The following is a 14,536-nucleotide window of genomic DNA, read 5'->3' on the forward strand; positions in this document are numbered from 1 at the left end:
TATTTTTTCAATGTCTGCCATGTGTCCAATTTAAAAAAAGGAATTGATTGTGCTTATATATGTAATTTCCTTTAAGAGAGAAATTAATCAGGCAGCCAAAGATACTTCTCAACAAAAGGAAAATTTAAATCCTTTAAAGAAATCTCAACCAGTCAAGGCTACAGCGTATGGAGCCAGAAGAGTTGAAGCAAGGGTAGCAACAAGACCAGGCTCTACAGCAGCAGGAAAGAAGGCAGTAAACAAAACCACAGGCAAGGAAAATCTGCCAGAGAAGGTGGCTGCCAAGAAAGCCAAGGTAAGCAGGAGACTGACTGACTGACTGACTGACTGACTGACTGACTGACTCCCTGACTGACTGACTCCCTGACTGACTGACTGACTGACTGACTAACAGTAACAGTAACAGTAAATCTTTATTGTGCCTTACACTCCAAAGGGAGGTATTGGTCTAGTTACAATAAAGGTGTTATAGCAACTATGCTAACAAATTACTTAATAACAAACAATGAAATTACAATGCAAACGTTTACGGTAATTATTGGACTATTAATTATACAACTATTTATTGATATAACTTTCAATTTAAAATTTCTTTTCTTTTTTGAAACATTAGGAAGGTATATTTAGCTATGATTCTAGAGGTAGCATAATTATCTAGTTTAAGAAGGTACTTTATTTTTTCATGATCAGTTAAATCTACAAAGCGAGGATCAGTTTGTGACACGATTGAATGAAGCTCTTTTCTAATATCATTATACCCTTTGCAATACATTAAAAAATGCTGTTCGTCCTCTATGTGGTTTTCTTTACATACCAAGCACTTTCTTTCTTCAACTGGTATGGATGCTCCCGCATTTTCATATTTTCCAGTCTGTATGCGTAGGGAATGTACCCCTAATCTTAGTTTAGTTAGTTTTATTCGATGCGCTGGATTTTTAACTGTAGTGAGATATTCTTCTAATTGGTAATCTTTTTTAACTTCTTTGTGAGTGAATTTTTCTCTAGAGCTAACTGACGCGCAATTTCGGACCTTTGGCCAATTTTGGAGATAATTTTTCCTTAACCTATGTTTAATTTTAGAGCAAGAATTCGTTGAAAGTTGTGGGGCTGATGTGTCATTATCGGAGAGAATTCCTAATGCTTCATCATCATTTAATAAACTAACAGATTCAGTATGTTTTTTGGCGTAAAGAAATGCATCATTTAATATGGGATTGGTTATCTTATGTTCTAATCTTTGAAAATAGCATAAGATAGATGCTTTAATGTCTATTGCTAAAGGGTATCGACCTAGTTCTGCTCTACATGCTACGTTTTCTGCATACCATGGTACATTTAATGCTTGTTTGCAAAACCGGATGTGAACTTGTTCAATTGTACTTTTATCGAAATGTGTTTTGTATGATAAAAGTTCGGGTCCCCATATTTCACAACCATACAAAAGTATGGGTTTAACTAAAGCATCAAAAAGTTTATTTCGTATCACAATTGTTGATGAATCAATGTTGGATAGAAATCGTTTAATGATGGAAATAACTTTGGTAGCCTTTTTGCTAATTATTTCTCTTGCATAGGTGTAACGACCAGAAGATGTCATTTCTATGATATGTTTGTTTGTCGACAATATTTAAAGTTTCATTGTCGTATTTAAAATCTTTTTTGTGTTTGTTCTGACCGTTACCACTAAATACAATGATGTTTGATTTTTTGGTGTTTACTTTTAGCTTCCATTCTTGAGCGTGCTTATGAATAACGTCAAGTGATTGTTGCAATCCTTCTGGAGAATCGCTTAATACTAATAGATCATCTGCGTACATTAGGCAATTAAGTAATTGATTGTTTAATGCTACCCCTTTGCATTTGTTGACTCTAAAGTAATCTGGTAAATCATTCATAAACAAAGAAAACAGAACTGGACTTAATCCATCACCTTGCCTTATGCCTTTATTGCATGAAAACAGATCCGTTGTTGTGTTTTTATTTATGCGAACACAACTCTTAATCGAAGAATACATGGACTTAATGACATTTAGGAATTTTCCTTTGATACCGTAACGTTGCAACTTATAAATCAACCCAGACTGCCATACGCTATCAAAAGCTTTCTCATAATCAATAAAACCAACATAAAGCTTCTTATGTTGTTTAGTGTACTTATGAATGAGTTGTTGCAAAATAAAAAGACTATCTGTTGTTCTCGCATTTGGTCTAAATCCAAATTGTTCTGGGTTGAGAATGTTGTGAGTTTCGATGAATTTATTTAATCTTGATTGTAAAATTGATGTGAATAATTTTCCTAAACAACTTGTTAGAGTAATTCCCCTGTAGTTGGCCGGCGAGCGTTTATCGCCCTTCTTTTTGTAAATGGGTCTTATCACCCCTATATTCCAATCGGTAGGAAATTTACCGGTGTTAAGTATATCGTTGAAAATTTTTTCTAATGAAGGCAATAAATAATATCTTCCATGTTTAATCATTTCATTTAAGATAGAATCCACGCCACTTGCTTTTTTTGTTTTAAGTTTGGAAATATGTTCATGTATTTCCTTCGATGTGATAGGTATTCCTAAAATGTCATCAGCTGACAAAACTTCTGTATCATCCATGTTATTCGTGTGGTTATTATCTTCGCGAGATTCTTCGTCATCGGTTGGATAATTATTGGCGCGAGATTCATGGTTATCACATAGTAACTCCTGGAAATGCCGTATCCAGTCTTCTGGGGAGATGAGGGGTTTTTCCTCAACCGTATTATTTTTCCTAAGTTTGTTGATTTGTTTCCAGACGTCCTGACTGTGTCTAGAATCCAATGCAGTTATTTCATTCATAAGTTGATTTTTGTACTCTTTATGCGCCAATTTAACTTGTTTTTTATATTTCTTTTTGAGAACAAAATACTCTTGTCGCAATTGTCTTTGGGTTGTCGGACTAATTTTCTTAGCAAGATTTTGTAATTGCTTCTTTAATTGTCGACAAGTATTGTCATACCATGGCTTGTTCTGCTTGTTGTTTTTGTGTGTTTTTCTTGACGTTTTTAGACTTAAATTAGCCGTTAACGTCATAATGTTGTTAAAATGGGAAATTTCTTCCTGTATTGAAGCAAAATGTTTTGAGTTAAAGGTCTCAAATTGATCTTGAATATTTGTACTGGATATTGCATTAATGAATTTGTCTTTGGAATCTGGCTTCCATAAAAATGTTTTAAATGGTTTTCGGACTGATGGAGAGTGGGCCGCTTGCCCTACGGACTCCTCGCTAGGTGTGTCATTTATTCCGCTAGATATGGAACAAGTTAGTTTCATACTAATAGGACAATGATCTGAATATGGGGTCAGCGATTGCACTTGAAAACCGAGTAGTGAATTAAGAAGTTCTTCGCTTACTATTCCATAGTCAACCTGACTGACTGACTGACTGACTGACTCCCTGACTGACTCCCTGACTCCCTGACTGACTGACTGACTGACTGACTGACTGACTGACTGACTCCCTGACTGACTAACAGTAACAGTAACAGTAAATCTTTATTGTGCCTTACACTCCAAAGGGAGGTATTGGTCTAGTTACAATAAAGGTGTTATAGCAACTATGCTAACAAATTACTTAATAACAAACAATGAAATTACAATGCAAACGTTTACGGTAATTATTGGACTATTAATTATACAACTATTTATTGATATAACTTTCAATTTAAAATTTCTTTTCTTTTTTGAAACATTAGGAAGGTATATTTAGCTATGATTCTAGAGGTAGCATAATTATCTAGTTTAAGAAGGTACTTTATTTTTTCATGATCAGTTAAATCTACAAAGCGAGGATCAGTTTGTGACACGATTGAATGAAGCTCTTTTCTAATATCATTATACCCTTTGCAATACATTAAAAAATGCTGTTCGTCCTCTATGTGGTTTTCTTTACATACCAAGCACTTTCTTTCTTCAACTGGTATGGATGCTCCCGCATTTTCAGATTTTCCAGTCTATATGCGTAGGGAATGTACCCCTAATCTTAGTTTAGTTAGTTTTATTCGATGCGCTGGATTTTTAACTGTAGTGAGATACTCTTCTAATTGGTAATCTTTTTTAACTTCTTTGTGAGTGAATTTTTCTCTAGAGCTAACTGACGCGCAATTTCGGACCTTTGACCAATTTTGAAAATAATTTTTTCTTAACCTTTGTTTAATTTTAGAGCAAGAATTCGTTGAAAGTTGTGGGGCTGATGTGTCATTATCGGAGAGAATTCCTAATGCTTCATCATCATTTAATAAACTAACAGATTTAGTATGTTTTTTGGCGTAAAGAAATGCATCATTTAATATGGGATTGGTTATCTTATGTTCTAATCTTTGAAAATAGCATAAGATAGATGCTTTAATGTCTATTGCTAAAGGGTATCGACCTAGTTCTGCTCTACATGCTACGTTTTCTGCATACCATGGTACATTTAATGCTTGTTTGCAAAACCGGATGTGAACTTGTTCAATTGTACTTTTATCGAAATGTGTTTTGTATGATAAAAGTTCAGGTCCCCATATTTCACAACCATACAAAAGTATGGGTTTAACTAAAGCATCAAAAAGTTTATTTCGTATCACAATTGTTGATGAATCAATGTTGGATAGAAATCGTTTAATGATGGAAATAACTTTGGTAGCCTTTTTGCTAATTATTTCTCTTGCATAGGTGTAACGACCAGAAGATGTCATTTCTATGCCTAGATATGTTTGTTTGTCGACAATATTTAAAGTTTCATTGTCGTATTTAAAATCTTTTTTGTGTTTGTTCTGACCGTTACCACTAAATACAATGATGTTTGATTTTTTGGTGTTTACTTTTAGCTTCCATTCTTGAGCGTGCTTATGAATAACGTCAAGTGATTGTTGCAATCCTTCTGGAGAATCGCTTAATACTAATAGATCATCTGCGTACATTAGGCAATTAAGTAATTGATTGTTTAATGCTACCCCTTTGCATTTGTTGACTCTAAAGTAATCTGGTAAATCATTCATAAACAAAGAAAACAGAACTGGACTTAATCCATCACCTTGCCTTATGCCTTTATTGCATGAAAACAGATCCGTTGTTGTGTTTTTATTTATGCGAACACAACTCTTAATCGAAGAATACATGGACTTAATGACATTTAGGAATTTTCCTTTGATACCGTAACGTTGCAACTTATAAATCAACCCAGACTGCCATACGCTATCAAAAGCTTTCTCATAATCAATAAAACCAACATAAAGCTTCTTATGTTGTTTAGTGTACTTATGAATGAGTTGTTGCAAAATAAAAAGACTATCTGTTGTTCTCGCATTTGGTCTAAATCCAAATTGTTCTGGGTTGAGAATGTTGTGAGTTTCGATGAATTTATTTAATCTTGATTGTAAAATTGATGTGAATAATTTTCCTAAACAACTTGTTAGAGTAATTCCCCTGTAGTTGGCTGGCGAGCATTTATCGCCCTTCTTTTTGTAAATGGGTCTTATCACCCCTATATTCCAATCGGTAGGAAATTTACCGGTGTTAAGTATATCGTTGAAAATTTTTTCTAATGAAGGCAATAAATAATATCTTCCGTGTTTAATCATTTCATTTAAGATAGAATCCACGCCACTTGCTTTTTTTGTTTTAAGTTTGGAAATATGTTCATGTATTTCCTTCGATGTGATAGGTATTCCTAAAATGTCATTAGCTGACAAAACTTCTGTATCATCCATGTTATTCGTGTGGGTATTATCTTCGCGAGATTCTTCGTCATCGGTTGGATAATTATTGGCGCGAGATTCATGGTTATCACATAGTAACTCCTGGAAATGCCGTATCCAGTCTTCTGGGGAGATGAGGGGTTTTTCCTCAACCGTATTATTTTTCCCAAGTTTGTTGATTTGTTTCCAGACGTCCTGACTGTGTCTAGAATCCAATGCAGTTATTTCATTCATAAGTTGATTTTTGTACTCTTTATGCGCCAATTTAACTTGTTTTTTATATTTCTTTTTGAGAACAAAATACTCTTGTCGCAATTGTCTTTGGGTTGTCGGACTAATTTTCTTAGCAAGATTTTGTAATTGCTTCTTTAATTGTCGACAAGTATTGTCATACCATGGCTTGTTCTGCTTGTTGTTTTTGTGTGTTTTTCTTGACGTTTTTAGACTTAAATTAGCCGTTAACGTCATAATGTTGTTAAAATGGGAAATTTCTTCCTGTATTGAAGCAAAATGTTTTGAGTTAAAGGTCTCAAATTGATCTTGAATATTTGTACTGGATATTGCATTAATGAATTTGTCTTTGGAATCTGGCTTCCATAAAAATGTTTTAAATGGTTTTCGGACTGATGGAGAGTGGGCCGCTTGCCCTACGGACTCCTCGCTAGGTGTGTCATTTATTCCACTAGATATGGAACAAGTTAGTTTCATACTAATAGGACAATGATCTGAATATGGGGTCAGCGATTGCACTTGAAAACCGAGTAGTGAATTAAGAAGTTCTTCGCTTACTATTCCATAGTCAACAGTGCTAGCTCCCGTGCGTTGATATGATGTAAGCTTTGACTCCCTGACTGACTGACTGACTGACTCCCTGACTGACTGACACACTCAATACACATCATGCCAAGTGCTTCATAGGGCAGTCTACCTCACATTACGTGTGTTAACAAACAAACAAAGCTAAAGAGGTCTATTAGGGAGGAGAACCTTCAATGACTCAAAATACTGTCTAATAGCCACTGAGAGAGTCTATAACTGCCTTTTAACTGCTTCTTTGATTTTTTTAAAACAAAATGATGACCAAAAAAATACCCCCATCTCTGCTTTTTAACTTTTTTGTAAGTTGGAACTGTCTATAATTATTGGATGCACCCGTTATCTTTTCATTTAGTAGCAACCCTCTAAAAGAAGTGATATGAAAATGCTACTAAATCTAATGTATAATTTATGGCATCTCTAAAATGTTTTACCAGTAATCATGTTCAGAGAAGCAGATTCTCTAACATTCATGGAAAGATGCTGAAGACAAATGCTTATTGGAGATTCACACATTGACCTTTGACTAACCTAATCGGCATGTATCCGCAAACTATATTCTGCCAATCTTTCCATGTTGCTTCATTACACTTGTTAAACCTTGGTTGTAATCTAGCTATACAGAACCTATTTATCATACAAAAAATGATCTAGCTTTCCTGTTTATAAGAATGTTGTGTAAAACAAAAACAAAAAAAAATACATGAATGAATTTTGGTCTCATATACAGTATTCCAAAGGAATAACTTAAGATAGCATAGAGACATGGGTAATTCTTGTTATCAAAATTAAATTTATTTTTAAAAAGTGACATAATCTTTCAAATATTCTCTTGTAGTCTACAAGGACCCAACCCCCTCCAAAGCATCCCCCTGCAGTGACTCCAGCACAGAGACAAGTTTACTTGTCAAGTGTGTATGGCCGCCAACCCTATCACCCGCAGAGAACTACCTCCAAGGCACCATACCTGCACTACCAGTCCCCTGTCAACCCTAAGACAGCTGCTATCATGGCTGGAATCATGGCTGGCGAGAGTAAGGTCACTGGTAAACCAGCTGTACAAGATCTGACATGTGTGCCAGAGAAGGATGTTACACAACCAATGAAGAAAAAAGTAGATACTATAAAACCAGACCTCAGTCGTCATGGACAACCAACCAAGCGGAAAGATAACACACAGTATTTTTTTCACCCCAGAGTTGATTTGTCACAAGTTGCCCCTGTGGAGGGGCTGGCTAGAGTTTCTGTGCCATTGGATGGACAGTTGGTACCTATGGCTATCCCCCTGGGTAAACCCAAGACTGACCCTGCATTACGACCTCCTATTGCTACTCAAGATTTACAACATACAAGTCAAATCAAAGGTAATGTATTGTGTTTATATATGATGATATCTGCTTTGGTTGGTTTAAGTTTTCTAATCAGGTAGATAAAGATATTTAACAGGCAGTTACATAAACAGGGCGATGTTCTTTTTTTTTTTACCCTCAAGCCGGAACAGGCACCTTTTTTTTTGTCTTGACAGTAGGTAGAAATCTGCATGTTGTAACCTCTTCTAAGAACTGCCATTCAGTGTGTGATAATTCAGCCTGATGCTAAGATAAAAGTGTCACACTTCGTAAATTAAATGAGGTTTTCTGCTGAATATAATGATTTATTCAATTCCAAAGCTAAAGCAGAAAGTCCCTTACCAAGCAGCACCATATCTACAGACACTTCAGAGACCCGATCTCCAGACCCCACTCCTGTGAGGCCCAGTAGGCCTACTCGGCCAAATGTGGCAGTGATAACTGTGTATGACAAGGAACTGGGTGAGAGCACAACCCATCAGCACAAACGACAAAAGAAGTCCCCAGCCAAGAAGAAGCAAAGCTGTCTGTCTGTACAGGTAAGTATAGTGATTTGGATTAGATGGGCTATGCAGTGACGGTTAAATGTGCAATACATCTTGCTGCTTTTACTATAGAAACTAGAATGCTGGACTTTTGAGTAACTGTACTCTGAAAAGGGTTTTTAGTTTGTTATGCAACTGTCTCCAATGTTTAAATAAAAATTCCATCAAACGAATGGTTTATGATCATGGTTAACTAAGGTACAAAAACTGTTTTGATGTAAATAAGCCTTGTTGATATGAATATTCTATAGATTTTGTTTAGTGAAAGTTTGCTTTTTCCTTCCTTGTTTTAGGTGCTACCAAAAGTAGATATTGATAGCTTTTCAGAATCTGCATCCTCCTCACCAAGTTTGCCTCATGTTTCTGTAAGTTAAATACTTGGAAAAATGTCATATAATCTACTTAATGGAGAAATACTGGGTAACTGTTGTTTTTAAATTAACAACCATGCTTTTCCTGATATCTTTAAAGTGCTCACCAGGGAAAGAAATATATTGGTTTAGGCTTCTTTTGCGTAACGTGTTTCTGAAATGAAGAACAGTTTAGAGAGGTTTGCATTTCCGAGTGCAGTTTTCAGCTATGTAGGCATAATTTGATAATGAAGATGTATGCCCAGGTCCTTTTCTTTATAACAGTCATTTGTGAAATTGAAATTGTGCTCTGGTTAGTGAAGACTTGCTCCAAGTCGCCCTAAACCGCGAGTCGAAGGAAAGTCTATGGTTAGTAATGTGTTGTATATGTTGGTGTAGGACATTCCAGAGCCTCTTTCCCGACCTGATGATTCTGAGTACCAGGAATTCAGGAATTTTTTGGCGGTGACAGAGACTGGGACCCAGGAAAGGGATGAAGAACAGGTTTGCTTTCTAGTTCCACTCTGTTGATTAAAACCTTCTGTATAGTAAATCAATGGGAGTAGTTTTTGGTTTTGACATTATAACTAATCCGAAGCTCAAAATCGCCAGTAAAAAATGCTGTAAAAAAGGATGAATATACATCGGAATCTCAATTTCTGGAACCTCCAAAGGCAATGAAAATTGGAGTGCGCTGCAGTACTGTGTCACAGCTTCTGTCTACCCAGGAGTATAAAGATAGCAGCCAATTGATGGGGAGACCTGACTGGTGGTAGACTACGACGATATCTCATTCAGGAGTGAGTGACTAGTTGTACTCCAAGCCACTTCATGTTTTAAAAGCTGCTGCATCAAAAGAAACAGCATACGTCTGAGCTCATGCTCCGTTCGTTGACGCGTTTGGTTGCAAGTTAACCTCCTTGTGTTCATGTGTTTGTGCAGTCAACAGATATATCATGAGTTTCAATGGTGATTTTTGTGTCACTTGTTTCCAGGCTACTCCAGATGATGCAGATGATGACTTTCACCGAATCCCAACCCCTGAGCACCCGCTAACACTAGAGGGGTTCACTGGGGTACAAGATCAGCCATACAATGGCCCCCCGTTTCCACCTGTGCATCCTCCAGTTTCTGTACAGCATACAGGGGGAGTCCTTGAAGCTGACACCCGGCAAGAGGAAGCTTTACAGGAGAGAGCTATGGAATGGTAAGCTCGCCTGTGGATTACAGACTGCTGTGACCATTTTCCAGTCCCATCAAGTTTCAGTTGTTCAGATGCAAGACTTAGTATTTGTTGTGATTATCCAAATATGTCTAATCTGTAACAGTTACAAGAAATCCGATCGATTTCTTCAGTTATACACAATGCACAACATGGGCCTTACTGAAAATGTCAGCCAATAGTTAGCCGTGCTATAAAGTACCTCTACCCGAACCTTATGTGATAACTACCTATTTGTGAATTGAATGTTCGTCTAATTAACCTTATCCATGTACAACTTGCGAGTGGAGATCGTTGATTGATTTAAACTTGTTTCTTGTTAGGATTGAGCAGGAACTGTTGGCACGAATTGTTAGTGAAATGAACCAACCGCTGCCTGACCCCACCACCCTGATCAGGCCTCAGACAACCCCTGAAAGCAGCACTGTATCGGAGCCTGCTGAAGACGAGGATGCTGATATGCTTGGTGGGTTAAAAAAATAACGTGCGGGTGTTTTTAACGAACTAAATTTTGTAAGAATATCCTATGCCATTAAGTGGGAGTAGACGTGGTGACAGGTCTGTTGATATAAATGTGATTGAAAAACAGAGCTTTTTTAAGGAAGTTATAAAAATGTAGGTAATTCCATCAGGTTTGAGAGCGTTTGTATGAAGAAGCAGTCAAAAGGCAAACTTTTTAACATTGGATTATTCCTACAAGCTCTCTTCACGATTTTTGACATTTTGAAGGCGTTACAGGATTACAGATTTAATTTGATTCAATAAGAAAAACTTGTAGGGCCACAATAATGAGACATTTTGGTGGAAATACGAAGAGTATTCGTAAAAGATTTGTTTGGTTTTGTAACATTAGATAATCGCATTTTCTTGCTTTCTGTTTTAGCTGCCACAATTGGTCTGGGTGGCATTCAGCTCTTTATTGACGCCGGTTTACCTGTGGATAGAGATCTTGTTACTAACTTGATTCGGGAAGTTATAGCGGAGAATGTTTCCACAATTCTTGGTCATCCAAAACCAAGAGCCAGTTCTCTTCCTTCAAGAGTAAGTAAAGCATTTCTCTTTCCGTTTTGTTGGTTCGTGGGTTTGGTTAATAATCTTGCTCCTCTTTTTAGCAGCCAGTCTTGGAAGAACATCGTTCACCTACACCATCTCCCAGGGGAACGCCATTGCCAACACCCACCCCCACCCCCAGTACACACCCCCAGAGTCAGAGGAGAGTGCTCACGAATCAGCAATACTGGCAACCCCTGAACGCACCCCTACCCCCTCAGTAGCAAGTGAAGAGCCGACTCCGTCGGACACCAGAGAGGAAGAAAAAGCTTTTGAACCAATCAATGAAGGACTGGATAAGGAAGAGCAGACAAGTGAACAGGTTTGCTTGTGTTGTAGGATATCTATTTTGGCGATTAACTAAGAGAGTCCGAGTACTTAAAGAGTTATCTTAATGAGCATTCATGTTTCTTCAGCATGTTTGCTGCATGTATCTATTTTCCAAGAGCTTTCAAAACAGCAACGTATCAAGAGGAGAATGTACACAGATTAAATACTTTTTTCTGACGTGATTGTAGATATCCGAGGTAAGAACACCTGTATCCACTCCAGTCCCAACGCCACCTGGTGCCCAGTCCTCTCCAGTCAGTATATCTACGCCTGAGCCCTCGGTCCATGAGCCAGAGGTATCTCAAGATACGATAGTCTCCACGCCACCACCGTCTGTTGCCGTGAAAACACCAACTCCGGAGCCTGAACCCGAGCCAGAGCTTAGCATGTAAGTTGTTAAAAGGTACAATGTGATCATGAGCTTAGTAAGAAAAACATTGAACAGCGGTAAGGTGACCTCTTAAAAACCCAGTCATAGAGCTTGTGTAATTACCTGTGTTATCTGAAGCTTACCAAACGTCCTTATCTCCTTGCTTTGTAATGTAGAGCTGAAGAACCCAGTCAACCCACGGAACCATCTGTCAATCAAAAAGAACTAACACCACCTCAGCCCGCGAAACCTTCGGTCAGCAGTCCGTCGAGCATGTCATCCACCACCTTAGGTACAACGACAATAACTACTGAGGAGGAGATGTCTGAGGGAGAAATGATACAGGTTAGTGCTTCACACACCCCACTCCAACCCCCTTAGTTGCATTTTATAAATAGCACAAAGTATGTCATTGTTAATTTCACTGTTGTATGAAGAGTAGTATATCATCAGAAACCCATAAGGGTTTCTGATATCATAGAATCGAACCTGTCAGAGTCTTCCGTCATTTCTCCTTCCCACCCTCTTTCGTGTCTTGCAATTTTCTCTTAAGGACGTTCGCACGAAAATCTTTAACATTGCAATTTTTCTTAAAATTTCACCAGAGCTAGTTTATCAGTTACTTTTATCAGAAATGTAAAAAAAAGTGGGGGTCACCGACTTCGTTCCCGAGATACGATAAGCGAAAGAGGGCGTGTATTTGGATAAATTTCACTTCGTCACTCGATATGACCTCAGCGGCTGGTCGGGCGACAAAATATTTTAAATGAATTGATGTAGGCTAACTTTCTTTGCGTGAATTTATTTTAGTGGGTCTGTTGTACAAATATATTTCGCTTTTAAAGTCTCTTAAGGAAAATCTTGCCTTAAAGAATTGGATTTGCGAAAACTCGAGGCTGGAAAATGTGACTGATTTGTTCGCGCGCGAGGGGAGAAAATGACAAAATAACAATTTCCAACATTGGAATTTCGCTCATTTTTTGTCAATCAGTAGAGATTTATCAGTAAAGGAGGTATATCCCGAAAAAAGTGGGGGTCACCGACCGTTTAAGAGAGGAAACTGCAAGCGAAGTTAACGCAACGGCTACCCACCTTATATGTGTTTGGAAAGTTTTCTCAGCGCGCGCGCTCATGCATGACGTCGCATGACGTTGCGACATGAATTACGTGCGCAGTAAGGATGCGCATAAACAATTAGCGCGAACGTCCTTAAGAGACGACTAGGTTCAAGTCAGTATGGGAGTGGTTGTTTTATCGTTTTCTTGACTTTAATACCCCTTGCGTCAAAGCAACGCATGGCTATACAATAACGCGTTATGGAAACTTGTACCTTAGGTTATAGCTTGCACATTATAAGTTTATGTATGTAAAAATATAGAAAATATATATGTAAATCGTTCTGACCCTGTTCAGCAACCCTGTGTGCTTTGTAACGATGCTTTATTACTGTGATTGATATACAGCCCTATGTACACGCTGGTATGTACAGTGAAGGAGAGTTTGCTGTGTCACCGACCATTGTTCAACTGGCAGCCCAAAGAAAATTACCTGTGGGTGGGGACTGGGACACAACCATGTTAGGACAAGACGAAGGTAATTACACTTCACCTTTATATAACTGTTAGTTACTGTCCTCATAAATCACGTCCAGTTACTGGTTTATTCACTTTAAACGGGCTTTTAACATTTTTTTCCTGCGGCGTCTTTGTGCATGACCACCCAAGAGATAGAGAACCTGTGTGTTGCTAAATGTTACATTTGGCTGTAATTTTATTTATTTTTTTCCCACGGCAAACAAAGGCCGCAAAATTGCAAACGATTCTTGCCAACATTTAACTTGGCGGTGTGACTGTCCTGACCGTCTTTTCGTAGAGAAGGAGCTAAAGTGAACAAGTCACCTTTTAATTGAACTTGGTAAGTTTCTGGAACATTATAGCCAAGGAATTATTGAGAATATCTTTCATCCCTAGACAGTCGCAATGAGCTGGTGAAAGTTGCCCTTAATGGCATCTTACAACGTGGCGAAGAAGGAAAACGAAATCCGCAAGGTTACCGTGACAGCAACAGTAGCGTTAGTGAGTCTATGTATCAAGTGAGCAGTGCCAGTACTCTGAGAGATACAGAGGACATCAGAGAGGTAATATTGAACTTCCATTACAGGCCAAATGAAAAAGGTGGCAAAATACTTTCTTCTTTGCTGCCAATGTTGTTTTATAAAGTTGTCTACATTATGTAACATTGTTGGTTTGAAGCAACTTTATTCTTGAAGGGAAACGTTTTATTTGTTATTTAATGTTTTGACTACCTGTAGTTAGACCGTAAAGTTTCAAAATAAGCCCTGCTCTTATTTAGGAGCACATGTCCTGGTTTCAGAGGGGCTCGTTAAGCATTGGAAACATGTTTGGAAGAAATTTTGCAGCTCAAGAATGGCTGTCTTCAATAAGGTGCACATAGAATGTCACATACTAGGAAACTCTCTAAACGTGACGACGGCTATGGAACAAGCAGTACAGTGGTCACAGTGTGAGCATACCGTGACGAAGTATAGAGAAGTGAGTTTCTGGGTAGTGTGGCTTGTGTTGAGGGGGCGAGCGAAACATACATCTATCTATCCATACAAACATAAAAACAAACAAACAAACAAACCAAAAAAAAAAACATTCAAACTTCGTTGGTATAGAAGGGCGTTGAACACGTCCTGCCAAAACTCTCAAAAAGTTGCGGACAGCACTTTGGCGTCCTCTGTGTTCTAACTATAGTGAAAGTAATGAGAGGAAAAACCCTGTTTCCCTCA

At 37.8% G+C, this 14,536-nt stretch overlaps 1 protein-coding gene and 1 long non-coding RNA gene across 2 annotated transcripts in view; one reads left to right on the plus strand and one right to left on the minus strand.

Moving 5' to 3' along the window:
• Window positions 1-14,536, plus strand: part of LOC144634271 (uncharacterized) — a 56,849-nt gene that overhangs the window by 41,171 nt on the left and 1,142 nt on the right. The window contains 14 exon segments of the mRNA XM_078493182.1: window positions 77-295; window positions 7,365-7,890; window positions 8,197-8,414; window positions 8,714-8,785; window positions 9,170-9,274; window positions 9,766-9,977; window positions 10,316-10,458; window positions 10,876-11,033; window positions 11,105-11,180; window positions 11,183-11,364; window positions 11,561-11,760; window positions 11,919-12,087; window positions 13,206-13,335; window positions 13,713-13,879. Of these exon segments, the coding sequence (XP_078349308.1) occupies window positions 77-295; window positions 7,365-7,890; window positions 8,197-8,414; window positions 8,714-8,785; window positions 9,170-9,274; window positions 9,766-9,977; window positions 10,316-10,458; window positions 10,876-11,033; window positions 11,105-11,180; window positions 11,183-11,364; window positions 11,561-11,760; window positions 11,919-12,087; window positions 13,206-13,335; window positions 13,713-13,879 (2,577 nt within the window).
• Window positions 295-7,340, minus strand: LOC144634292 (uncharacterized). The gene is made up of 3 exons (XR_013567179.1): window positions 6,606-7,340; window positions 3,399-3,486; window positions 295-371 (listed from the first exon to the last, which is right to left on the minus strand). It is a non-coding gene; the product is annotated as an uncharacterized LOC144634292 (long non-coding RNA).

This window comes from Oculina patagonica, chromosome 13 (assembly GCF_052425735.1).
Source record: "Oculina patagonica isolate OP01 chromosome 13, crgOcupat, whole genome shotgun sequence".
Taxonomy (NCBI): Eukaryota; Metazoa; Cnidaria; class Anthozoa; order Scleractinia; family Oculinidae; genus Oculina; species Oculina patagonica.